A 27,505-nucleotide genomic window follows, 5' to 3' on the forward strand; every position below is an offset into this window, starting at 1 on the left:
CAAAGTGCGAGGAGCTGAGAGAGACACTAAGAAACATTAGAGGACGAACAGAGAGAGAGAGGGAGTTTTCGGACGTCGGACCCTGATCGACAGTGAACTCATCACCACCATGAGGTTCGAGGAGATCCTGGACCATGTCGGCGGCTTCTCCAGGTTCCAGTTCCTGCTCCTGTCCATCCTGTGCCTTCCCCGCGCCATCCTCCCCCTGCACTTTCTCCTGCACAACTTCATCTCCGCCACGCCGCCCCACCACTGCGCCCTGGGGAGCCCGGAGGGCGGTGGAGGTGGCGGGGCGTCGCTGGGCCCTGAACCGCTGGTCCTCGGGACTCAGGACGACGGCTCCCTCAGCTCCTGCAGTGTCTACGACCCCCGGCTGACCTACGACCTCGGCGCAGGAAACATAACGATACCTTGCCCACGCGGCTGGATCTACGACCGATCACAGTTCAGCTCCACAACGGCCACCGAGGTAAGGAGACGCCTGCTCTTGACCAGCAGAGACTAATTACAGTTTTCCCAGTTATTTTTATATTTATATTACTTTTATGTGATTTGCACACTTTTTGGGGTTTTAACCATTAATAAAATATTGTCAGTCACCTGAATCACATTTTCTGTGCATTTTAAGCAACATGCAAAAAGTTGATGTTTGGCCCCTTTAATATGCCAAAAAAACCCACAGAAAAGCTTCTGTAATTATTACAGGTTTTTGGAATGACTTGTCTAGAAACATGCTTCGGTTATACATCATAATATTCATCAGCACAAGATAGATTTATTTACAACCAGTAATCAATTGACTTATAAAAATCCAATTCAGGAATATTCACATATTTATGGAATTTTAACAGTTTACCGACAGGTAAGCCTCACTTCACTTTATAAACTGTATCTACTGTTCTGCTATTAAATACCAAAATGTATTGTTTATTTTTGAATAAAAGTAAATTCAATCACTGTGGTCAACCAGATTTTCATGTTTGTTTCGTTCCAGTCATGCTTTTATCCATCGATGTTCGTTGTCTCCAGTGTTTGACAGTTGATTTGATTGTTTGTTAGTTGTTGATACATATGTCATCATGTTTAAGCATTAATAAACTGCACTAGTGGAAGCAATAACCACTTTATATGTAGGCTTTTATTTTACAGGCAGAACAGCTTCACTTCCTGTTTTATTCTGACAGTTTGACTGACTCACAGATCAGAGCTTATTACCTTTCACGGGACGACGACTTCCTGTGACATCTGACCTCTAAACAGGGTTCGGGGGCGTTTCTGGAATATCGGGGGAATTTAAAAAGTATTTTCAAGACGTAGAAAGTCGGAGGATTTGATCATTTTTTAGGGCCGCGTCATTAAATATGAGGGAGTTTTGTTTTGATCATGTTATACATTTTAGTTGCAATAATATTTCCCACGCTGTATTTTTATTTATCGTTTTTTTAGAGTGTCTCCCAATTTGGTGAGTGGTTGCTATGGTTACTTAGTTTTTCAGCTCACACATGAACGGGTTTAAAATACTGTGTCTGTTTTTCTGTCCGCTCAACGCCGAGGCGGCCTGTTTTTATTCCCCTTCATGTGGGAACCCGGTCAAACAAAGACACCAGTTCCTTCCTGCGTCTGACGCTTGTTTGTCCTGCAGCTCCCAGACCTGAAGGACGCCGAGGCGGTGCAGAAGTTCTTCCTGGAGGAGATCCAGCTGGGGGAGGAGCTGCTGGCTCAGGGTAACACCTCCTCACACCAACACCTCCTTCACATTCACTCTTTGTTTCTCCCGTCCGATCCTCCCTGTAGTTTGTGTAGTCCGTGGGCGTGTCCTCACGCCTTGCCCTTCGCTCCACAGGAGACTACGAGAAAGGCGTGGACCACCTGACCAACGCCATCGCGGTGTGTGGTCAGCCTCAGCAGCTGCTGCAGGTGCTGCAGCAGACTCTGCCTCCGCCCGTCTTCCAGATGCTGCTCACCAAACTGCCCAGCATCAGCCAGGTAGGCCCAACACCTCCTCCTTTACTATGGATCTCCTCCTGTTGCTCCTCATAGAAAACAAACAAACAAGCCACGGTTTAAAAGTTCATGAGTGGAACGTTTGTTCTCTGCTTCTGTCCTGCAGCGTATCGTGAGCGCACAGAGTCTGAGCGAGGACGATATAGAATGAGAGGACCGGGAGGAAGCAACCCCGTCCTCTTCCTCGCCCTCCTCTTCCTCACGCGGACCCCTCCTTCCACGACAAACTGCCAACGCCTCGGCCTCCATCACTCCGGCCGACGTCCAACACTTCCCCCATCAAGGCGTCCTAAAGGGAATTAGTTTTCCATCCCTGGTTTGTCCCTGATACTAGTGTTTGTCTGTTTTTGAACTTAAATGAGCCGTTCTTTGGGGTATTAAGAGTCTCCGGATCGTATCCCCCCATCATTACACCGTGTGTGTGCTCATTAAGTGGACTGGGTGTTAACATGAATCCGCTCCTTCCTCCAGGCTGGTGTAGCACACATCCTGGCAGCGTCATGCACCAGATTCACGGCGTGGAAAGTTACACGAGCGGGAATCTTCTCTCTGCTCGGACGCTTCAGACTATTTATTGTTTCTCTTTCTGTCATCAGTCGTCTCTCGGTTTCTGGTCTCGATTTGGAAACAGTTTTTTTTTTTTTTAAGTGATGGAATGTTCTGTTCATTTTAAAGAGGACGACCCCTCTTCAGGAAAAAAATAAAAAAACATGAACAAACTGAAGTTGTGGAGATGCTTTTATGTTGAAAGAGCCGGCTGAAGTTTAAAAGACGAGTTTACATTCAGGTTATTCAGGGTTGAACACTTTCTTAGACGTCTCATCTTAATCTAGACGTCTTCATTTCTTTAATTTTTTGTTGTTGCTATAATCTCGGAGGAAAGGGGACAAACAAAAGAGACGTCCCAAAGATCTTCTCCTCCAGAGAGATTCATCCACCGCGGGTAAACACCAAAACATCACTTCTTCTTTCTCATTTCTCATCTTAAATAACTGTTGGACTGGAAAATGCCTTAAACCTGCATTCTCTCTGCTGGCCACCAGGGGGCGACTCCTCTCCGGTTGTATAGAAGTCTATGAGAAAATGGTCCTACTTCTCTCTGCTGGCCACCAGGGGGCGACTCCTCTCTGGTTGTATAGAAGTCTATGAGAAAATGGTCCTACTTCTCTCTGCTGGCCACCAGGGGGCGACTCCTCTCTGGTTGTATAGAAGTCTATGAGAAAATGGTCCTACTTCTCTCTGCTGGCCACCAGGGGGCGACTCCTCTCTGGTTGTATAGAAGTCAATGAGAAAATGGTCCTACTTCTCTCTTGATGTATTATCTCAGTAAACATTGTAAACATGAGTTTATGGTCTCAATCTCTAGTTTCAAGTCTTCTTCAATCCAGCATGATGTTCATTTAGTACATTATGGTCCATTTAGAGTCCACCAGACCAGAAAGCAGGGGATGCTTTAGGGGGCGGGGCTTACCTGCTGATTGACAGGTCACTATGCGTTTACACTTTGTAAACTCTTATTTTTAAAGGTGCTATACAAATTAAGTTTATTATTATTATTGTTATTATAATTCTTCTTCACCCGGATGGACCTGCCCTCCAAATTAGTGCCGTCCAGTTCCAACACCAGCCGGACCGAGACGGCGCTCTGCGACACGAAGTACAACAGCATGAAGTCTCACATGAATCTGGTGTACAAACAAAAGCCAACAAACAAAGGCCAGTTTGAAATCATTCTTCCTTTATTTACATTCATTAATAACGACAGTCGACATTCATCAAAGTTTCTGTTGGACATTTCTTCCATGTCTTATTGCTTCATCCCCCAGAGTGGATTCTCCTCAATGGTTTCATTGAGATTCTCCTCCTGTCGTCACTGAATCAGAAATGGAGACTTAAACATATCGTAGCGGTCTGTGGTCTCCCAGAGGTGTAGATAGTAGTCCACATGAGTCCAGAGACCAGACTATGATGAAACCAGAGACTGTCAACGGTACAAACAACGAGGTCTCTGCCGTATTTATGTCTAGATGATGTTATTTTAAGTGTTGACGGAGCAGCTACAATGTTAGCGTAGCCTAGCTCCCATCAACCAGACTCCATTCAGAAAACCAGCATTTTAAGTTATTTGCTTGTCGTCTTGCAGTCAGACCTAAAAAAACATGACTTTGGGGTTTTTACATATTGTCATCATCATGAAGTTATTTCTGCATCTTTTTTTATGTTTATTACAATAAAATAACAGTGAAATTGTTGGATGAATTGCGTCACATACGCTCCCACAGACGTGGAGGAAGTATTCAGATCCTTTACTCAAGTAAAAGTACTAATACCACACTATCAAATGAGACTGTATATTTGTTCCTTTCAATGATTAATTTCTATAAATTAAATAAGATAAATGATTAGTTTATTCTGACAGGGCAGATGATCAGAGGTGCAGAGTTTTTACCACCTTCTTTAAGAAGAGGATTGAAGAGTGGGAGGAGTTTGTCAGTGAAGGAGCAGCCAGTAAAGGAGTAGATAAGAGCTGCAGCATCTACGTCATAGAAGGAGACCAGACCCTCCTCATAATCCACAAACACCCCCACCTTCTGAGGCTGAGACTTCAGAGAGAGACGGACCGTAGGGTCAGCACGAGCGTAGTACTCATTTCCATTTCTCAAACTTATAGTCCAGTAACCTTCCTGAGGTCTCAGCTGGATTAACCACTTCCTGTTGGTGGACTCTCTGGCCACTCCAAGAAACCATTTAGTCTTTCCTTCAACTTGAACCTCAAAGTAGAATCTGCCTGAAGAGAAACTCTGCTTTGCTAAGACACCAATACAATCAGAAAATCTCTTTGGGTTGTCGGGGAGATTCTTCTTCACATCTAAATGAATAACTTGCTTCCCATCATCAGACAGGTTGAGATGAGGAGGTGCTGTATCAGGATCAAGAGTCACATCTACTGCATAGACCTGGACCCTCTTCAGCTCAGACTCAACCAGCTTCTTCATCTCTGTACTGAGCTTCTCCTCCAGCTGGGCCACAGCTTTCACCACAGTCCTCTCATATGATGGTGGATGAACTCTGACCTCGGTCCAGTCCTTGGTGGGTGGAGCAGCTTTCAGGGACGGGAAGCTTTGGAGGAGGAGGACGTGGTCTTCAGAGAGTGAGAGCTTCTCCACCTCAGTGCTTCTCTTCTTCAGCTCAGAGATTTCCTGTTCCAGCTCTTTGATGAAGCCTTCAGCCTGTTTCTGTGTCGTTCTCTGCTTCTCTTCTATAGTTTTGATGAACTCATTCTGGACTCTCTGAACAGACTCCATCAGACCAGTGAAGACCTGAACACCTCCTGCTATCACTCTGTCTGCATCTTGCTCACTGAGGTCGACTGAGCGTTTGATCTCCTGAATCTTCAGTCGTCTCTTCTGGATCATCTGCTGAGCTTCAGCCTCTGTCTTCCCCAGCTCTGCCTTCTTGTCTTCATATTCTTCTTTCAGAGGAACAAACTCGTGTGTCTTGTGGTCTAAAACGCTGCAGAGCATGCAGACACATGTCTGGTCGGTCTTACAGAACAGCTCCAGAGGTTTATCGTGCTTCCTACACATCCTGCCTTCCAGGTTCTCCACAGGGTCGATCAGCTGGTGTCTTTTCAGGCCTGACGTGGTCAGATGAGGCTCCAGGTGAGTCTCACAGTAGGAGACCAGACACACCAGGCAGGACTTCAGGGCCTTCAGTCTGGATCCAGTGCAGACGTCACAGGGAACTTCTCCTGGTTTGGCCTCCTGCTGCTCTGATCTGCTGCTGCTGGCTTTCTGTGGAGCTGACTGTCTGAACTGAGCAACCATCTCAGAGAACAAAGTGTTGACGTGCAGCTCAGGTCTCGGGTTAAAAACCTTCTTACACATGGGACACAGGTACAGGTCGTTAGTATTCCAGTGTGTATCGATGCAGGTTTTGCAGAAGTTGTGTCCACATGTTGTGGTGACTGGATCAGTGAACACATCCAGACAGATGCAGCACAGAAACTGATCTTCAGAATGTGGATAGTTTGCAGCAGCCATATCTACACACCTAGTGTGAAAGAAAAGAAAAACGGTTCATTTAAAATACCACTTTAGTTGTTTATCATATATTATTAAGAAACACGTGTGATGACTGTTCTTCTGTCCTGTGATACTGTGTCTTGACTTGCTGAGAAACAAAGCGATGACACATCATTTTGTGTAGAAGTTTAATTGGAGAATAGCCCTGCTATCAAAGCTCTGCTTACTGACAAACATTTCCTCTAGTTGTTTCACAATAAAAGCCTCCCACTGGTCCTCTGGTGTAAAAACCTTTAAAAGTAGAGGAAGCAGTATTGATTTGTATTTAGTTTAACTCCTACATGTATACAGAATAATATGTAGATTTATGAGATTTCTTTGGGATGATATCAAAATAATGATTTCAATAATTCCAGAAAAGGACTGATAGATTTGTGTGCAGGACATCTCTGTCTGCCCCGAAACTGAAAATGATTCAACTTTATTACAAATGAGCATTACGTTAATTTATAAGAGACATTCACAATATGATTTATACTTATTGTGAATAAAATCTTATATTAAAAAAAAAGCTTTTATATTTCACGCTAGCCTTTATTTTGAAACCGGAAGTTTTATCACTTCACGGCCGCTCCCGATTTGTGTGTGTCGGCTGACTCGACCAGAACTTCCTGCCGAGTCGAGCTTTAGTTTGTGTTCATGCTGGTTGTTGGAAGAGTCAATATTAGCAGCTGTACTCACCCGTGTTTAAGAAAGACGTGATGACGTCACTTTGAATCTTGTTTTCTGAGAAACAAACGGAGGTTAGTCTCGACTGCTGCGTTGCTGCCGCTCTGACCAACTTTCCTTTCGTTTCTGGAGTGTGACGTCGCTCCGCCTCTTCCTGCAGCTCTGCTGGTGAGGTTGTTTCCTCCTCCCAGTTGTTCCAGTTGTTTCCACCGTAAACATCCCAAAGCCTGCCGAGGACGTAAGAGGTCACAGGAAACAGCTGTTTGGTGTAAACCTGGTTTTCACCTCTCTGCACGCTGAATACAGAGAGACAGAGACGTGTCAGCTGTCATTAAGTCAACCGCTGACAGTGAACAGTGTTTTAGAGCTCCCTCTAAATGTCCCTCTAAATGTCTCAGGTAGGCTTTCAGGTCATTTCGCAGCATAACACAGCGCCTTCCGGGTCATTAAAAAAGACGGACGGCAAATCTGGAATGAAAAACGACCCTGTTATTTCATCCCCGAATCCCATTCATGAACAAAATATCTAATATCAGTTAACTTTAACTTTTCCGTTTTTAAAACGAATAACGGGATGCGAGTCATTTTCCGTTTTTCGTTCTTTTATTTTGAAGCGAAAAACGGGAAACGACTCGTTGTCCGTTTTACTGTCGACTACAAAACGAAAGTCGGATGGCCGCAACGTACGCGGACCGTTTATCCAGTCTAGTTCGTTAATCATTGTGGTCTCTCCCCCGACCCTCCCAACAGAAATCCCGCCCCCCCTCTCAGAAAATAGTTCCGACGTCCATGGATAGAAATGTAAAAAGGGTTGTGTATCTTGTCATGACTTTTTTTTTTTACAATCTACAGTAGGCTCTAGCTCTATTGATTTCAATATGAATACCTAAAGTTACAGTATTTCTATAATGTCTTATATTATACATTATATTGTACTTTTGTCAGCCTTAAGCCTAGCTCAGTCATTATGCCAAACCACATCACATCCTGCTGTGTAATGAGCTTTATTTAACACAAGAAGCTCTATTGAGAACACAGAATCCATATTTCCTTTTATTTTGGAGAAAAGTAATGCAAAAGTAATGTAAAAGTAGTGTAATGCCTTACAATTCAAAGACAGTAATATTGTAATGTAACTAATTACTTTGAAATGACAGTAACAAGTAATAAATAATGCATTACGCTTTTGAAGTAACTTGCCCAACACTGGTTGTTACAGCCTGATGTTTTAGCACAAAGATTTATTTGATGCTATGACTGTGACCAAAAACGCTGTGTGTAATAAACTCAGGAATTTAACGCTTTCTTTCAGAAGAGTTCATTATTAACCACTAATCGAACGTCAATCAACTCAAACTCAATCTCTAGTTCCAAGTCTTCTTCAATCCAGCATGATGTTCATTTAGTACATTATGGTCCATTTAGAGTCCACCAGACCAGAAAGCAGGGGATGCTTTAGGGGGCGGGGCTACCTGCTGATTGACAGGTCCACAAACCAACAGGTCACCATGACTACGTCCACTTCCTCTTATACAGTCTACAGTATGTTCCAATCGTGTGTTATGCACCTCTAAACTGCAGTTCCACTAATGTCCACTGGAGGTGTGAGACAGGTTTTAACATGTCTGTGTCTCTGCAGTGGGATCTGGTGTGTGAAAACAAACAGCTGAATCAAGCTCTGGCTACGTATTTCTTCGTCGGCGTCATGTTCGGAGCCATCCTGTTCGGACAACTATCTGACAAGTGAGTTCTTCGGGTTCGTTACGTCTTCAACCCTCACAGAAGAGATGTGAGGCTTCAACAACGATTCAATATCAGCACCTGTTTGTGCAGAATCAGCACCGCAGTGTACAAAAAGTGTGTGTGTGTGTGTTTGGTGGTAACTGTAGACTCCACATGGATCTATATAGTATATGATTTTGGGCAAATTAAACAAGGAGCCATAATTTGTCTAATCCAATGTCTTGATACATGATCACTCAATTTCTTTCAAAAACGTTATGGTTTTGTACTTACTACTGTAAGTATATGTACAACTTTAATCTTGAGTTTTTTTATGGGAATGTGTGTGTGTGTGTGTGTGTGTGTGTGTGTGTGTGTGTGTGTGTGTGTGTGTGTGTGTGTGTGTGTGTTGCAGGTTTGGGCGTAAATCAATGCTTCTGCTGGCTCTCATCACCTCCACCACGTTTGGAGTCGCCTCGGCCTTCTCCAACTCCTACGCCATGTTCGCGGTGTATAGGGCGCTCTGCGGCGCGGCACTCAGCGGGCTGTCCATCATCGGCCTGGTACTCGGTAAGAACACCATTAACACACACACAGCAAGCAACATGGCGCTGTGTCCTCGTCTCTGTAATGATCTGTCCTTAATCCAAAAGTCTAAATATATTGAAAAAAATACATGTAATAATTTCCTTTTTTCAAGATTATAAAGTCGCAAATTTACAAGAAAAAGTTGCAAATTTACAAGAAAAAAGTTACAAATTCACAAGATTATAAAGTCGCAAAATTACTATATTATAGTCGCAAATCTACAAGAAAAAAGTTGCAAATTTACAAGATTATAAAGTCGCAAAATTACTATATTATAGTCGCAAATTTACGAGAAAAAAGTTGCAAATTTATGAGATTATAAAGTCGCAAAATTACTATATTATAGTCGCAAATTTACAAGAAAAAGGTGGCAAATTTACGAGAAAAAAGTTGCTACTTTACGAGATTATAAAGTCGCATAATTACTATATTATAGTTGCAAATTTACGAGAAAAGAGTTTCAAATTTACGAAAAAAAGTTGCAAATTTATGAAATCATAAAGTCGCAAAATTCATACATTTATTATTATAATAATTTCCTTTTCTGCACATAATGCTCGGCAATGTAAAACAGCATTGTCACAATTTCATCCTTTTCTTTTTAAAATACATTCATTTAAATGTACTGTATGTATAGGAGCTATTATAGAAAAGCTTTTTATCTAAAGTGGAACAGCAACTCTCAAAACCAACAAAAGGGGGAAACAGTGACACCTGGTGGGCAAAATAAGAAGGTGCATGGGGTAGGATAGACTAAACAGAGACAACGTAAGTTCTTAAACATCAGTTGTCTTCCTGACTCTTTTCCTGCACATTTGCTCCTCAGTATCCACCACACAAGAAGTCTGTCAATTCAAGTGGAGAAGGGAAACGTGGCTCTTTCTTCGTATTGCAAATCAACTCTGTGTTCTCTCGTCGCTCACTCAGGCCTCGAGTGGACGGACGTGAAGCACTGGACCTTGATCGGTACCGTCTTTTCATTCATTCAGAAATTTATTTGATAGGATAAACCCCTTGAGAGGAATCCTCTCGTTTTCGAGGGGGTCCTAATATACATTACAAACCGAAAAGAGACAAGACACAATCAACAATCTACAAACATACAGCAACAAAGACAACAGACATCAACACAGACATAAAAGAAATGAGTACAAAAAAAAAAAAAAAAAATGGACACAACCTCTCAATGGCTGCAAATGGCCATAGCAATAGCCTAAATAAACTAAGAGAAATGTAAAATAATATCATAATGTTCAAATTAAAAATTACAGTGGGGAGAAAAAAAAAGATATAATTCATCTGAAGCATGTGCAATTTAACTCAAAATAAGAAGACACAGAATATTTAAACCTATGAAAAGAGGTCAATGAGCGTAAATTTAAAGGAAGATTATTCCAGTCTGAGGGCGCTTTGTACATAAATGCTCTTTTACCAATTGTTTTGTTCACTGTGGGGGTAAGGAAGAAGTACTGGGATGAGTGCCGTAAATGGTATGTTGTAGAATATGGAATCAAAAATTGTTGTAAATAAGCAGGATAATTGCAGTGTATACATTTAAAAATAAACTGTAACCAGTGATTATGTCTTCTTATGCTGAGGGTGGGCCAGTTGAGTACATTATACATGATACAGTGATGAGTGTAGAAAGAACAACCAAGAGCAAATCTACAAAGACGATTATATGCTGTGTTGAGGGGTAGAAGATTGGTTTTAGATGCGTTTAGATATACTACATCAGCATAATCAAAAAAAGGTAGAATAAGTTGTAGGGCAAGTTTCCTTCGAACATTAAGTGTAAAACAATTCTTGGATCGAAATAAAACACTGATACCAAAGTTGATTTTACGAAGAATGAAGTCAATATGAGGTTTGAAAGTAAGTTCTGAGTCAAGCCATAATCCTAAATATTTGAATTGCTCAACTCTATGCAGATTCATACCATCATTACATGTTATTATTAAGTTATTAGATTTCAATTTTAAGTTATGTTTTGTACCATAGACCATGGAGTAAGATTTTGTTTTATTGAGCAGCAGTCTGTTAGATGAGAGCCAGGTTTGTACGGCATCAAAGTCTGATTGAAGGGCATTTTGTATCTGTAAAATATTAGATTTAGAGGTATAAATGACAGTATCATCTGCATATAGCTGAGCTGAAGTATTAGAACAAACTGAGGGAAGATCATTTATGAAAACGGAAAAAAGAAGAGGACCAAGTGTCGAACCTTGGGGTACACCTCTCTGTTGAACAAATAAATCAGACTTACATCCTTTAAAAACAACACATTGCTTTCTATTGTGCAAATAGGAATTAAACCAAAGAAGTACATTTTGCGAAAAACCAATTGCATGAAGCTTGTCTAAAAGTAAATAGTGGTCAACCAAATCAAAGGCCTTCTTCAAATCAATAAAAATAGCTCCTGTGAGATGACCAGAGTCCGATGCTGAAAATATATCATTAGTCAATTTTACAAGTGCAGTGGTTGTTGAGTGGTTAGGTCTAAATCCAGACTGAAAAGGTGACAGAATATAATTTACTTTGAGATAATCTGATATTTGATTAAAATTTTTTTCAAATACTTTTGCAATGGTACAAATTATTGATATTGGTCTATAATTATTTGGATCAAGGATGTCGCCACCTTTATGTATTGGCGTAATTCGTGAATATTTCCACATTGCTGGTATCTCACAGGTAGCAAAAGACAAATTGAACAAATCAGCAAGAGGAAACATAAGGATATGGGAGGCCAATTTAATATATCTTGATTCCATCCCGTCAAGGCCAGCGCCGCTACTCAGACTAAGTTGTTTAATAACATTCTGAACTTCTTGAGGTGTGATTTTAGTAAATGAAAAGGTACTATGACAGGCAGGGATATTATAAGAACAATAATTGTAAGAAAAATCAGAAATTAAATCAGAACAGACTGTGGAAAAATGCTGACTGAACACTTGCGCAATTAAAGAGGGGTCATGAATGATCGTATTACCATCACATATTTTATTAATAGGGCTTTTATCAGAGGTATTTATTATGGTTTTTATACTGTTCCAGAATTGTTTAGGATTTTTAAACTTATTGGATAGACATTCCTTATAATAATCAGATTTTGCATTACGGGTCATTGTTTTGGAGATATTTCTTAGTTTCCTGTATGTTTCCCAGTCAGCATTTTCCCTTGTCTGCCGAAATTTAGCCCAGGCCTTATCCCTCTGTCTGAAGAGACTTAAAAGATCGGCATTTATCCAGGGAAGATGTCGTCCCTTGACCTTAGAGATTTTCCAAGGTGCATGTTTGTCTACTACTTGTGTGAACTCAGAGTATAGAAAGTCCCAGGCATCCTGAGCAGTTGGTATTAACTGGTACCTGTCCCAATTCATAGAAATTAAATCATTAATAAACAAGTCAATATTCATTTTCTTATGTTGTCTGATTTTTATTAATTTTGGTGGTGTTTTTGGAATTTTAATTTTCCATACACAATAGATAACTGAATGATCACTGAAGCAGTCTGACAAAATACCACTTTCAACAAATCTTTCAGGGTGAGTGACAAGTATCCAATCAAGCAGGGATTGAGACTTAGGAGTAATTCGAGTGGGTTCCTTTATGAGTTGTGTTAAATTATGATTTTCAAAGTTATTTTTGTCTTTAACAGATGACTTGTCTAACCAGTTTTTGTTAAAATCACCTAGAATAATCATTTCATTTTTAGAAGAGATAGAATCAAAGGTAGACATCAAACACTTGGAAGACTCTACAGGGGCAGAGGGTGGTCTGTACACATTACCAACAGTAATATATTTATTGTGATGAAATATGATTTTGACAAAAAGGCATTCAAAATGTATTGGTTTAACTGTAGGTATAATTAGCTCGGCAGCTAAATTAGAGGAAACATAAGTAGCCACACCACCTCCCCTGGAGCCTCTATCAGCTCTGTATAGTACATAGTTTTCAAGTTTTATTTCATTGTCAGAGATGTTGCTATTGAGCCATGTTTCAGACAAAGTAATAATATTGGGATTGTGTTGGACTACCCATGCACGAAGTAAATCAATTTTTGGCACAAGACTTCGGATATTCAGGTGAATGATTCTTAAACCTTTAATATTATTCAGTAAGAACGTTGAGGTTTATATGAATAATAGCACTGTTCAGGGCTAGGCAGATAAGGTGATCAAAAAAAGTTATAGAGGGTTGTGATAATATGACACAAAAACTGGTACACAAAACACAAAAACACAAAACAAACACAAACACAAAAAACATAGACGATGACCCAGCGGCCCCAGCCATCCTAGGCCAAGGCATCTCCGTGAGAGGGACAAAGACCAAGAATGGTCTGCAACACAGGTTAGTCTGCATCAAAAAGAAGGGGTGGAGAAAAGAAAAAAAGTGGTGACATAGCTCCGTGCCGTTCAGCTGTCAGTAGAACTGAAAACAACTGGCATTTTAGTACTACTGTTCATTTTTACCACACTCCCGTCCAGTAGGTGGCGACAACGCACAGCCAAGCTGGCTGCCTGCCGTCATACAGATCCAACAGAAGAAGAAAAAGTTCAGTTTTACACCGGATGACAGCCAGATGTAAACAACAGCCGTTCACGGCTGGCAACGAGGAAAAAAAGAAAAAAAAAAGAAGCGCAGTTACAGCAGGATTCTGTTCATATAGGCCTAATGGCTGCAGAAACTGCTACCGCATTAGCACTTGTGGTTCGGTGTGAACTTTTCTTATTAGGGAGAGTTCATGGGAGTCACAGGAGAGCTTGAGAGGATCATAAAAGCAGCTTCAGCGGCTCTGTGACAGGTAAACTGCTGTGCTTTCCCATTGACAATGACACTCAAAGTGGACGGATACCGGAGAGAGTATTTTAAGTTTAACTCACGGAGTCTCCGTTTAACAGGATCAAAGGAGCGGCGTTTCTTCACTAGTTCAGCACTGAAGTCAGGATATATATGTATTTGATTACCTTGAAACACCAGCTCTTTCTTCTCTCTGGCAAGGCGAAGGATTTTCACCTTATCCTGGAAGTCGAGGAGTTTGATCAGGATGGGTCTTGGACCTGCTCTGTCATTGTTGCGGAACATAGGTGTGCGATGCGCCCGCTCAATGACCGGCGGAGTGGAAAAGTTTTCCTGGCCGAGCAGGTGTGGGATTAGCTTGGACATGAAGCCCAGAATATCACGGCCCTCCGCGGATTCTGGAATCCTTACAAAGCGAAGGTTAGAGGCTCTGCTTCGGTTCTCCAGGTCCTGAATCTTGTCCATCAGGTAGGCATTGTCCTTAGTTAGCTCCTTGGTAAGCGTGCTGAGATTTGTGATGTCGTCCTCGTTTGCTCCGACCCGATGCTCTAATGCGGAAACATGTTCTCCAAGAGTGTCCAGAGACACCTGGATGTTGCACAATTTTGTTTGTATTGGATCCACTTTTGCATCAAGGTGAGCGAGCATTTCAGTCTTGATCTGTTGTATGCCGTCCCACAAAGTTTGTAGGGAGATCAGGCTTTGTTGATCAGCCATTGTTTGCGGTTTAAGTGTTGTCCAAACGTTGTGCCAAACAACAACAGGCAGGAGAAAAAGCAGGACTTTAAACACTCCGATATGACAAAGGTGTATATAGCACAAAAAGGATAATTTGTCGAGCTATTTTAAGAGAGCAGACACGCCTGCGTTGCGCTCCCTCACGCTGCGGCCATCTTGATCTATAGATTATGTGATTTAAAAAGTCTTGACTTTGTCGTGGAGCGTGGGGAAAATGCTCCTGGCCGTTCTGGCCTACTTCATACGAGACTGGAGACACCTGATGCTGGCGGTGACAGCACCCTGTGTTGCCGCCCTCGTCTCCTGGTGGTGAGGTTTGGATGTCGGGAGGGGGGTTTCTACTTGACAGTGAACACCTTTGTGTGTCTGCTGCCTTTTTTTTAAAGCCAGTTTTCCTCCGTCGTTGGTTCAGGTGGCTGCCTGAGTCGGCCCGCTGGCTGCTGGCCAACGGCAGAGTAGAGGAGGCCAGGAGGTATCTGGTCCAGTGCGCTGAGAGGAACCAGAAGGTGGAATACTCATCCGGACTGGAGAGCGAGGTACAGCTTACTAACTTGACGTGAACGAACTGATTTATAAAACAGTTAAGAAGAACTACCATGCGCTTGTTTTAGGCTCTGGGGAAGGTGACGGAGGTGGCTGAGAAGAACCACTCCTACCTGGATCTGGTCAAAACCCCCCAGCTGAGAAGGATCACCTTCTGCTCCGGAGTGTTCTGGTACCGAATCCTCCCCTGACCTCCGACCTTAGAACATGTCGTCTAGTAGCTGTGTGTGTGTTTCCATAATGAGCGTGTACCTTCAGGTTTGCCGTAGCCTTCCTGTACTACGGGATCAGCTTCAGGCACGCGGTTTGGCCTCTCATTTACACGAAAACCCTGTTTTTATCACAGAAAACGGTTATTTCTAAAAACTCCGGCCAAAGTGGAGATTTCTGATAACGCCGGTTATGTGTTGTCGTATCAACTGGGAGAAACAGTTTTAGGTTCTCAAGCTTCACAGGAAGTTGCTTGTGTTATTCGTCGTTGTTGATTCTGAGGATTCTGATTGGCTTGCATGGCTTTGTCCTTCTCCCTACACTGCCGCCCATAGGATTGGTATAGTTATAACGGCGCTCGGCGGCGGATTTATGCAGGTTGATGGAAATGAGAACTTTTGAACACAATGTTATTTTTGAAAACGGAGGGGGGAATATTAGTTTCTGCTACGTGTAAACGTGGCCTAGGTTTGATCCTGCTTCATACTTTGACCCTCCATGAACCGACATTTTGACATACAAACATGAAGAGCAACATAATGTATATAAGTTCTCTGTTTGTTTAGGCAACAACCTACTTTGCTTTGGGACAATATCATATTTTGGGTTATAATAAAACCTCAGAGGCTCTCTGTGTGTCTGCTGGATGTCTGCTCTGAATCCAGTTTGTTCTGCTGAAGGTCAGCAGACAGAAATCACACACACACACACACACACACACACACACACACACACACACACACACACACACACACACACACACACAATAATGCACCTCCCTCACACTGTGATCGCCCAAAGTGCGAGGAGCTGAGAGAGACACTAAGAAACATTAGAGGACGAACAGAGAGAGAGAGGGAGTTTTCAGTCGCGGACCCTGATCGACAGTGAACTCATCACCACCATGAGGTTCGAGGAGATCCTGGACCATGTCGGCGGCTTCTCCAGGTTCCAGTTCCTGCTCCTGTCCATCCTGTGCCTTCCCCGCGCCATCCTCCCCCTGCACTTTCTCCTGCACAACTTCATCTCCGCCACGCCGCCCCACCACTGCGCCCTGGGGAGCCCGGAGGGCGGTGGAGGTGGCGGGGCGCCGCTGGGCCCTGAACTGCTGGTCCTCGGGACTCAGGACGACGGCTCCCTCAGCTCCTGCAGTGTCTACGACCCCCGGCTGACCTACGACCTCGGCGCAGGAAACAGAACGATACCTTGCCCACGCGGCTGGATCTACGACCGATCACAGTTCAGCTCCACAACGGCCACCGAGGTAAGGAGACGCCTGCTCTTGACCAGCAGAGACTAATTACAGTTTTCCCAGTTATTTTTATATTTATATTACTTTTATGTGATTTGCACACTTTTTTTTGGTTTTAACCATTAATAAAATATTGTCAGTCACCTGAATCACATTTTCTGTGCATTTTAAGCAACATGCAAAAAGTTGATGTTTGGCCCCTTTAATATGCCAAGAAACCCACAGAAAAGCTTCTGTAATTATTACAGGTTTTTGGAATGACTTGTCTAGAAACATGCTTCGGTTATACATCATAATATTTATCAGCACAAGATAGATTTATTTACAACCAGTAATCAATTGACTTATGAAAATCCAATTCAGGAATATTCACATATTTATGGGTTTTTAACAGTTTACCGACAGGTAAGCCTCACTTCACTTTATAAACTGTATCTACTGATCTGCTATTAAATACCAAAATGTACTGTTTATTTTTGAATAAAAGTAAATTCAATCACTGTGGTCAACCAGATTTTCATGTTTGTTTCGTTCCAGTCATGCTTTTATCCATCGATGTTCGTTGTCTCCAGTGTTTGACAGTTGATTTGATTGGTTGTTAGTCGTTGATACATATGTCATCATGTTTAAGCATTAATAAACTGCACTAGTGGAAGAAATAACCACTTTATATGTAGGCTTTTATTTTAGAGGCAGAACAGCTTCACTTCCTGTTTTATTCTGACAGTTTGACCGACTCACAGATCAGAGCTTATTACCTTTCACGGGACGACGACTTCCTGTGACATCTGACCTCTAAACAGGGTTCGGGGGCGTTTCTGGAATATCGGGGGAATTTAAAAAGTATTTTCAAGACGTAGAAAGTCGGAGGATTTGATCATTTTTTAGGGCCGCGTCATTAAATATGAGGGAGTTTTGTTTTGATCATGTTATACATTTTAGTTGCAATAATATTTCCCACGCTGTATTTTTCTTTATCGTTTTTTTTTTTTTTAAGAGTGTCTCCCAATTTGGTGAGTGGTTGCTATGGTTACTTAGTTTTTCAGCTCCCACATGAACGGGTTTAAAATACTGTCTGTTTTTCTGTCCGCTCAACGCCGAGGCGGCCTGTTTTTATTCCCCTTCATGTGGGAACCCGGTCAAACAAAGACACCAGTTCCTTCCTGCGTCTGACGCTTGTTTGTCCTGCAGCTCCCAGACCTGAAGGACGCCGAGGCGGTGCAGAAGTTCTTCCTGGAGGAGATCCAGCTGGGGGAGGAGCTGCTGGCTCAGGGTAACACCTCCTCACACCAACACCTCCTTCACATTCACTCTTTGTTTCTCCCGTCCGATCCTCCCTGTAGTTTGTGGAGTCCGTGGGCGTGTCCTCACGCCTTGCCCTTCGCTCCACAGGAGACTACGAGAAAGGCGTGGACCACCTGACCAACGCCATCGCGGTGTGTGGTCAGCCTCAGCAGCTGCTGCAGGTGCTGCAGAAGACTCTGCCTCCGCCCGTCTTCCAGATGCTGCTCACCAAACTGCCCAGCATCAGCCAGGTAGGCCCAACACCTCCTCCTTTACTATGGATCTCCTCCTGTTGCTCCTCATAGAAAACAAACAAACAAGCCACGGTTTAAAAGTTCATGAGTGGAACGTTTGTTCTCTGCTTCTGTCCTGCAGCGTATCGTGAGCGCACAGAGTCTGAGCGAGGACGATATAGAATGAGAGGACCGGGAGGAAGCAACCCCGTCCTCTTCCTCGCCCTCCTCTTCCTCACGCGGACCCCTCCTTCCACGACAAACTGCCAACGCCTCGGCCTCCATCACTCCGGCCGACGTCCAACACTTCCCCCATCAAGGCGTCCTAAAGGGAATTAGTTTTCCATCCCTGGTTTGTCCCCGATACTAGTGTTTGTCTGTTTTTGAACTTAAATGAGCCGTTCTTTGGGGTATTAAGAGTCTCCGGATCGTATCCCCCCATCATTACACCGTGTGTGTGCTCATTAAGTGGACTGGGTGTTAACATGAATCCGCTCCTTCCTCCAGGCTGGTGTAGCACACATCCTGGCAGCGTCATGCACCAGATTCACGGCGTGGAAAGTTACACGAGCGGGAATCTTCTCTCTGCTCGGACGCTTCAGAGTATTTATTGTTTCTCTTTCTGTCATCAGTCGTCTCTCGGTTTCTGGTCTCGATTTGGAAACAGTTTTTTTTTTTTTTAAGTGATGGAATGTTCTGTTCATTTTAAAGAGGACGACCCCTCTTCAGGAAAAAAATAAAAAAACATGAACAAACTGAAGTTGTGGAGATGCTTTTATGTTGAAAGAGCCGGCTGAAGTTTAAAAGACGAGTTTACATTCAGGTTATTCAGGGTTGAACACTTTCTTAGACGTCTCATCTTAATCTAGACGTCTTCATTTCTTTAATTTTTTGTTGTTGCTATAATCTCTGAGGAAAGGGGACAAACAAGAGAGACGTCCCAAAGATCTTCTCCTCCAGAGAGATTCATCCACCGCGGGTAAACACCAAAACATCACTTCTTCTTTCTCATTTCTCATCTTAAATAACTGTTGGACTGGAATATGCCTTAAACCTGCATTCTCTCTGCTGGCCACCAGGGGCGACTCCTCTCTGGTTGTATAGAAGTCTATGAGAAAATGGTCCTACTTCTCTCTGCTGGCCACCAGGGGGCGACTCCTCTCTGGTTGTATAGAAGTCTATGAGAAAATGGTCCTACTTCTCTCTGCTGGCCACCAGGGGGCGACTCCTCTCTGGTTGTATAGAAGTCTATGAGAAAATGGTCCTACTTCTCTCTTGATGTATTATCTCAGTAAACATTGTAAACATGAGTTTATGGTCTCAATCTCTAGTTTCAAGTCTTCTTCAATCCAGCATGATGTTCATTTAGTACATTATGGTCCATTTAGAGTCCACCAGACCAGAAAGCAGGGGATGCTTTAGGGGGCGGGGCTTACCTGCTGATTGACAGGTCACTATGCGTTTACACTTTGTAAACTCTTATTTTTAAAGATGCTACACAAATTAAGTTTATTATTGTTGTTATTATAATTCTTCTTCACCCGGATGGACCTGCCCTCCAGATTAGTGCCGTCCAGTTCCAACACCAGCCGGACCGAGACGGCGCTCTGCGACACGAAGTACAACAGCATGAAGTCTCACATGAATCTGGTGTACAAACAAAAGCCAACAAACAAAGGCCAGTTTGAAATCATTCTTCCTTTATTTACATTCATTAATAACGACAGTCGACATTCATCAAAGTTTCTGTTGGACATTTCTTCCATGTCTTATTGCTTCATCCCCCAGAGTGGATTCTCCTCAATGGTTTCATTGAGATTCTCCTCCTGTCGTCACTGAATCAGAAATGGAGACTTAAACATATCGTAGCGGTCTGTGGTCTCCCAGAGGTGTAGATAGTAGCCCACATGAGTCCAGAGACCAGACTATGATGAAACCAGAGACTGTCAACGGTACAAACAACGAGGTCTCTGCCGTATTTATGTCTAGATGTTATTTTAAGTGTTGACGGAGCAGCTACAATGTTAGCATAGCCTAGCTCCCATCAACCAGACTCCATTCAGAAAACAAGCATTTTAAGTTATTTGCTTGTCGTCTTGCAGTCAGACCTAAAAAAAACATGACTTTGGGGTTTTTACATATTGTCATCATCATGTCGTTATTTCTGCATCTTTTTTTATGTTTATTACAATAAAATAACAGCAAAATTGTTGGATGAATTGCGTCACATACGCTCCCACAGACGTGGAGGAAGTATTCAGATCCTTTACTCAAGTAAAAGTACTAATACCACACTATCAAATGAGACTGTATATTTGTTCCTTTCAATGATTAATTTCTATAAATTAAATGAGATAAATGATTAGTTTATTCTGACAGGGCAGATGATCAGAGGTGCAGAGTTTTCGTCGTCATTCCTACAAGGACTGAAGAGTGGGAGGAGTTTGTCAGTGAAGGAGCAGCCAGTAAAGGAGTAGATAAGAGCTGCAGCATCTACGTCATAGAAGGAGACCAGACCCTCCTCATAATCCACAAACACCCCCACCTTCTGAGGCTGAGACTTCAGAGAGAGACGGACCGGAGGGTCAGCAAGAGCGTTGTACTCATTTCCATTTAGCAAACCTATAGTCCAGTAACCTTCCTGAGGTCTCAGCAGGATTCTCCCCTTCCTGTTGATGGACTCTCTGGCCACTCCAAGATCCCATTTATTCTTTCCTTTAACTTGAACCTCAAAGTAGAATCTGCCTGAAGAGAAACTCTGCTTTGCTAAGACACCAATACAATGAGAGAATCTCTTTGGGTTGTCGGGGAGATTCTTCCAAACACCATCATCACTAACTTCTTTCCCATCATCAGACAGGTTGAGTTCAGGATGTGCTGTATCAGGATCAAGAGTCACATCTACTGCATAGACCTGGACCCTCTTCAGCTCAGACTCAACCAGCTTCTTCATCTCTGTACTGAGCTTCTCCTCCAGCTGGGCCACAGCTTTCACCACAGTCCTCTCATATGATGGTGGATGAACTCTGACCTCTGTCCAGTCCTTGGTGGGTGGAGCAGCTTTCAGGGACGGGAAGCTTTGGAGGAGGAGGACGTGGTCTTCAGAGAGTGAGAGCTTCTCCACCTCAGTGCTTCTCTTCTTCAGCTCAGAGATTTCCTGTTCCAGCTCTTTGATGAAGCCTTCAGCCTGTTTCTGTGTCGTTCTCTGCTTCTCTTCTATAGTTTTGATGAACTCATTCTGGACTCTCTGAACAGACTCCATCAGACCAGTGAAGACCTGAACACCTTCTGCTATCACTCTGTCTGCATCTTGCTCACTGAGGTCGACTGAGCGTTTGATCTCCTGAATCTTCAGTCGTCTCTTCTGAATCATCTGCTGAGCTTCAGCCTCTGTCTTCCCCAGCTCTGCCTTCTTGTCTTCATATTCTTCTTTCAGAGGAACAAACTCGTGTGTCTTGTGGTCTAAAACGCTGCAGAGCATGCAGACACATGTCTGGTCGGTCTTACAGAACAGCTCCAGAGGTTTATCGTGCTTCCTACACATCCTGCCTTCCAGGTTCTCCACAGGGTCGATCAGCTGGTGTCTTTTCAGGCCTGACGTGGTCAGATGAGGCTCCAGGTGAGTCTCACAGTAGGAGACCAGACACACCAGGCAGGACTTCAGGGCCTTCAGTCTGGATCCAGTGCAGACGTCACAGGGAACTTCTCCTGGTTTGGCCTCCTGCTGCTCTGATCTGCTGCTGCTGGCTTTCTGTGGAGCTGACTGTCTGAACTGAGCAACCATCTCAGAGATGAACGTGTTGACGTGCAGCTCAGGTCTCGGGTTAAAACCCTTCTTACACATGGGACACAGGTACAGGTCGTTAGTATTCCAGTGTGTATCGATGCACGTTTTGCAGAAGTTGTGTCCACATGTTGTGGTGACTGGATCAGTGAACACATCCAGACAGATGGAGCACAGAAACTGATCTTCAGAATGTGGATAGTTTGCAGCAGCCATATCTACACACCTAGTGTGAAAGAAAAGAAAAACGCTTCATTTAAAATACCACTTTAGTTGTTTATCATATATTATTAAGAAACACGTGTGATGACTGTTCTTCTGTCCTGTGATACTGTGTCTTGACTTGCTGAGAAACAAAGCGATGACACATCATTTTGTGTAGAAGTTTAATTGGAGAATAGCCCTGCTATCAAAGCTCTGCTTACTGACAAACATTTCCTCTAGCTGCTTCACAATAAAAGCCTCCCACTGGTCCTCTGGTGTAAAAACCTTTAAAAGTAGAGGAAGCAGTATTGATTTGTATTTAGTTTAACTCCTACATGTATAAAGAATAATATGTAGATTTATGAGATTTCTTTGGGATGATATCAAAATAATTATTTCAATAATTCCAGAAAAGGACTGATAGATTTGTGTGCAGGACATCTCTGTCTGCCCCGAAACTGAAAATGATTAAACATTATTACAAATGAGCATTACGTTAATTTATAAGAGACATTCACAATATGATTTATACTTATTGTGAATACAATCTTATATATATATAAAAAAAAAGCTTTTATATTTCACGCTAGCCTTTATTTTGAAACCGGAAGTTTTATCACTTCACGGCCGCTCCCGATTTGTGTGTGTCGGCTGACTCGACCAGAACTTCCTGCCGAGTCGAGCTTTAGTTTGTGTTCATGCTGGTTGTTGGAAGAGTCAATATTAGCAGCTGTACTCACCCGTGTTTAAGAAAGACGTGATGACGTCACTTTGAATCTTGTTTTCTGAGAAACAAACGGAGGTTAGTCTCGACTGCTGCGTTGCTGCCGCTCTGACCAGCTTTCCTTTCGTTTCTGGAGTGTGACGTCGCTCCGCCTCTTCCTGCAGCTCTGCTGGTGAGGTTGTTTCCTCCTCCCAGTTGTTCCAGTTGTTTCCACCGTAAACATCCCAAAGCCTGCCGAGGACGTAAGAGGTCACAGGAAACAGCTGTTTGGTGTAAACCTGGTTTTCACCTCTCTGCACGCTGAATACAGAGAGACAGAGACGTGTCAGCTGTCATTAAGTCAACCGCTGACAGTGAACAGTGTTTTAGAGCTCCCTCTAAATGTCCCTCTAAATGTCTCAGGTAGGCTTTCAGGTCATTTCGCAGCGTAACACAGCGCCTTCCGGGTCATTAAAAAAGACGTACGGCAAATCTGGAATGAAAAACGGCCCTGTTATTTCATCCCCGAATCCCATTCATGAACAAATTATCTAATATCAGTTAACTTTAACTTTTCCGTTTTTAAAACGAATAACGGGATGCGAGTCATTTTCCGTTTTTCGTTCTTTTATTTTGAAGCGAAAAACGGGAAACGACTCGTTGTCCGTTTTACTGTCGACTACAAAACGAAAGTCGGATGGCCGCAACGTACGCGGACCGTTTATCCAGTCTAGTTCGTTAATCATTGTGGTCTCTCCCCCGACCCTCCCAACAGAAATCCCGCCCCCCCTCTCAGAAAATAGTTCCGACGTCCATGGATAGAAATGTAAAAAGGGTTGTGTATCTTGTCATGACTTTTTTTTTTTTACAATCTACAGTAGGCTCTAGCTCTATTGATTTCAATATGAATACCTAAAGTTACAGTATTTCTATAATGTCTTATATTATACATTATATTGTACTTTTGTCAGCCTTAAGCCTAGCTCAGTCATTATGCCAAACCACATCACATCCTGCTGTGTAACGAGCTTTATTTAACACAAGAAGATCTATTGAGAACACAGAATCCATATTTCCTTTTATTTTGGAGAAAAGTAATGCAAAAGTAATGTAAAAGTAGTGTAATGCCTTACAATTCAAAGACAGTAATATTGTAATGTAACTAATTACTTTGAAATGACAGTAACAAGTAATAAATAATGCATTACGCTTTTGAAGTAACTTGCCCAACACTGGTTGTTACAGCCTGATGTTTTAGCACAAAGATTTATTTGATGCTATGACTGTGACCAAAAACGCTGTGTGTAATAAACTCAGGAATTTAACGCTTTCTTTCAGAAGAGTTCATTATTAACCACTAATCGAACGTCAATCAACTCAAACTCAATCTCTAGTTTCAAGTCTTCTTCAATCCAGCATGATGTTCATTTAGTACATTATGGTCCATTTAGAGTCCACCAGACCAGAAAGCAGGGGATGCTTTAGGGGGCGGGGCTTACCTGCTGATTCACAGGTCCATTTAGAGTCCACCAGACCAGAAAGCAGGGGATGCTTTAGGGGGCGGGGCTACCTGCTGATTCACCGGGGAAGGCACAGGATGGACAGGAGCAGGAACTGGAACCTGGAGAAGCCCCCGACATGGTCCAGGATCTCCTCGAACCTCATGGTGGTGATGAGTTCACTGTCGATCAGGGTCCGACGTCCGAAAACTCCCTCTCTCTCTCTGTTCGTCCTCTAATGTTTCTTAGTGTCTCTCTCAGCTCCTCGCACTTTGGGCGATCACAGTGTGAGGGAGGTGCATTATTGTGTGTGTGTGTGTGTGTGTGTGTGTGTGTGTGTGTGTGTGTGTGTGTGTGTGTGTGTGTGTGTGTGTGTGTGTGTGTGTGTGTGTGTGTGTGTGTGTGATTTCTGTCTGCTGACCTTCAGCAGAACAAACTGGATTCAGAGCAGACATCCAGCAGACACACAGAGAGCCTCTGAGGTTTTATTATAACCCAAAATCCAATTCAGGAATATTCACATATTTATGGGTTTTTAACAGTTTACCGACAGGTAAGCCTCACTTCACTTTATAAACTGTATCTACTGTTCTGCTATTAAATACCAAAATGTATTGTTTATTTTTGAATAAAAGTAAATTCAATCACTGTGGTCAACCAGATTTTCATGTTTGTTTCGTTCCAGTCATGCTTTTATCCATCGATGTTCGTTGTCTCCAGTGTTTGACAGTTGATTTGATTGTTTGTTAGTCGTTGATACATATGTCATCATGTTTAAGCATTAATAAACTGCACTAGTGGAAGCAATAACCACTTTATATGTAGGCTTTTATTTTAGAGGCAGAACAGCTTCACTTCCTGTTTTATTCTGACAGTTTGACTGACTCACAGATCAGAGCTTATTACCTTTCACGGGACGACGACTTCCTGTGACATCTGACCTCTAAACAGGGTTCGGGGGCGTTTCTGGAATATCGGGGGAATTTAAAAAGTATTTTCAAGACATAGAAAGTCGGAGGATTTGATCATTTTTTAGGGCCGCGTCATTAAATATGAGGGAGTTTTGTTTTGATCATGTTATACATTTTAGTTGCAATAATATTTCCCACGCTGTATTTTCCTTTATCGTATTTTTGAGTGTCTCCCTATTTGGTGAGTGGTTGCTATGTTTACTTAGTTTTTCAGCTCACACATGAACGGGTTTAAAATACTGTGTCTGTTTTTCTGTCCGCTCAACGCCGAGGCGGCCTGTTTTTATTCCCCTTCATGTGGGAACCCGGTCAAACAAAGACACCAGTTCCTTCCTGCGTCTGACGCTTGTTTGTCCTGCAGCTCCCAGACCTGAAGGACGCCGAGGCGGTGCAGAAGTTCTTCCTGGAGGAGATCCAGCTGGGGGAGGAGCTGCTGGCTCAGGGTAACACCTCCTCACACCAACACCTCCTTCACATTCACTCTTTGTTTCTCCCGTCCGATCCTCCCTGTAGTTTGTGTAGTCCGTGGGCGTGTCCTCACGCCTTGCCCTTCGCTCCACAGGAGACTACGAGAAAGGCGTGGACCACCTGACCAACGCCATCGCGGTGTGTGGTCAGCCTCAGCAGCTGCTGCAGGTGCTGCAGCAGACTCTGCCTCCGCCCGTCTTCCAGATGCTGCTCACCAAACTGCCCAGCATCAGCCAGGTAGGCCCAACACCTCCTCCTTTACTATGGATCTCCTCCTGTTGCTCCTCATAGAAAACAAACAAACAAGCCACGGTTTAAAAGTTCATGAGTGGAACGTTTGTTCTCTGCTTCTGTCCTGCAGCGTATCGTGAGCGCACAGAGTCTGAGCGAGGACGATATAGAATGAGAGGACCGGGAGGAAGCAACCCCGTCCTCTTCCTCGCCCTCCTCTTCCTCACGCGGACCCCTCCTTCCACGACAAACTGCCAACGCCTCGGCCTCCATCACTCCGGCCGACGTCCAACACTTCCCCCATCAAGGCGTCCTAAAGGGAATTAGTTTTCCATCCCTGGTTTGTCCCCGATACTAGTGTTTGTCTGTTTTTGAACTTAAATGAGCCGTTCTTTGGGGTATTAAGAGTCTCCGGATCGTATCCCCCCATCATTACACCGTGTGTGTGCTCATTAAGTGGACTGGGTGTTAACATGAATCCGCTCCTTCCTCCAGGCTGGTGTAGCACACATCCTGGCAGCGTCATGCACCAGATTCACGGCGTGGAAAGTTACACGAGCGGGAATCTTCTCTCTGCTCGGACGCTTCAGAGTATTTATTGTTTCTCTTTCTGTCATCAGTCGTCTCTCGGTTTCTGGTCTCGATTTGGAAACAGTTTTTTTTTTTTTTAAGTGATGGAATGTTCTGTTCATTTTAAAGAGGACGACCCCTCTTCAGGAAAAAAATAAAAAAACATGAACAAACTGAAGTTGTGGAGATGCTTTTATGTTGAAAGAGCCGGCTGAAGTTTAAAAGACGAGTTTACATTCAGGTTATTCAGGGTTGAACACTTTCTTAGACGTCTCATCTTAATCTAGACGTCTTCATTTCTTTAATTTTTTGTTGTTGCTATAATCTCGGAGGAAAGGGGACAAACAAAAGAGACGTCCCAAAGATCTTCTCCTCCAGAGAGATTCATCCACCGCGGGTAAACACCAAAACATCACTTCTTCTTTCTCATTTCTCATCTTAAATAACTGTTGGACTGGAATATGCCTTAAACCTGCATTCTCTCTGCTGGCCACCAGGGGGCGACTCCTCTCTGGTTGTATAGAAGTCTATGAGAAAATGGTCCTACTTCTCTCTGCTGGCCACCAGGGGGCGACTCCTCTCTGGTTGTATAGAAGTCTATGAGAAAATGGTCCTACTTCTCTCTGCTGGCCACCAGGGGGCGACTCCTCTCTGGTTGTATAGAAGTCTATGAGAAAATGGTCCTACTTCTCTCTTGATGTATTATCTCAGTAAACATTGTAAACATGAGTTTATGGTCTCAATCTCTAGTTTCAAGTCTTCTTCAATCCAGCATGATGTTCATTTAGTACATTATGGTCCATTTAGAGTCCACCAGACCAGAAAGCAGGGGATGCTTTAGGGGGCGGGGCTTACCTGCTGATTGACAGGTCACTATGCGTTTACACTTTGTAAACTCTTATTTTTAAAGGTGCTACACAAATTAAGTTTATTATTGT

At 43.1% G+C, this 27,505-nt stretch overlaps 5 protein-coding genes across 5 annotated transcripts in view; 3 read left to right on the top strand and 2 right to left on the bottom strand.

Moving 5' to 3' along the window:
- Positions 1–15,596, top strand: part of LOC311011572 (solute carrier family 22 member 7-like) — a 31,758-nt gene extending 16,162 nt beyond the window's left edge. The window contains exons 4-8 of the mRNA XM_084006608.1: positions 9,996–10,034; positions 14,801–14,924; positions 15,028–15,151; positions 15,227–15,330; positions 15,417–15,596. Coding sequence (XP_083862734.1) covers positions 9,996–10,034; positions 14,801–14,924; positions 15,028–15,151; positions 15,227–15,330; positions 15,417–15,549 — 524 coding nt within the window. The 3' untranslated portion in view covers positions 15,550–15,596. The remainder of the gene's footprint in view (positions 1–9,995; positions 10,035–14,800; positions 14,925–15,027; positions 15,152–15,226; positions 15,331–15,416) is intronic.
- On the bottom strand, positions 3,722–7,124 carry LOC311011358 (E3 ubiquitin-protein ligase TRIM39-like). Its single transcript, XM_084006265.1, has 2 exons — positions 6,771–7,124; positions 3,722–6,057 (listed from the first exon to the last, which is right to left on the bottom strand). Exon 2 carries the CDS (start codon positions 6,045–6,047, stop codon positions 4,407–4,409), a length of 1,641 nt encoding a protein of 546 aa, XP_083862391.1. The 5' UTR covers positions 6,048–6,057; positions 6,771–7,124; the 3' UTR covers positions 3,722–4,406.
- Positions 15,597–16,262: 666 nt separating the features above from the next.
- Positions 16,263–18,871, top strand: LOC311011376 (solute carrier family 22 member 7-like). Its single transcript, XM_084006283.1, has 4 exons — positions 16,263–16,632; positions 17,812–17,893; positions 18,013–18,155; positions 18,280–18,871. Exons 1-4 carry the CDS (start codon positions 16,273–16,275, stop codon positions 18,322–18,324), a joined length of 630 nt encoding a protein of 209 aa, XP_083862409.1. The 5' UTR covers positions 16,263–16,272; the 3' UTR covers positions 18,325–18,871.
- A 945-nt stretch (positions 18,872–19,816) lies between these two features.
- On the bottom strand, positions 19,817–22,969 carry LOC311011367 (E3 ubiquitin-protein ligase TRIM21-like). The gene is made up of 2 exons (XM_084006273.1): positions 22,866–22,969; positions 19,817–22,147 (listed from the first exon to the last, which is right to left on the bottom strand). Exon 2 carries the CDS (start codon positions 22,135–22,137, stop codon positions 20,500–20,502), a length of 1,638 nt encoding a protein of 545 aa, XP_083862399.1. The 5' UTR covers positions 22,138–22,147; positions 22,866–22,969; the 3' UTR covers positions 19,817–20,499.
- A 1,456-nt stretch (positions 22,970–24,425) lies between these two features.
- LOC311011573 (mitochondrial import receptor subunit TOM20 homolog) lies at positions 24,426–26,709 on the top strand (the record flags this gene model as incomplete). The annotated part of the gene is made up of 4 exons (XM_084006609.1): positions 24,426–24,521; positions 25,648–25,741; positions 25,861–26,003; positions 26,128–26,709. 4 exons carry the CDS (start codon positions 24,426–24,428, stop codon positions 26,170–26,172), a joined length of 378 nt encoding a protein of 125 aa, XP_083862735.1. The 3' UTR covers positions 26,173–26,709.
- Positions 26,710–27,505: the final 796 nt, after the last annotated feature.

The sequence above is a fragment of the Eutrigla gurnardus genome (genome assembly GCF_963514095.1).
Source record: "Eutrigla gurnardus genome assembly, chromosome: 3".
Lineage (NCBI taxonomy): Eukaryota > Metazoa > Chordata > Actinopteri > Perciformes > Triglidae > Eutrigla > Eutrigla gurnardus.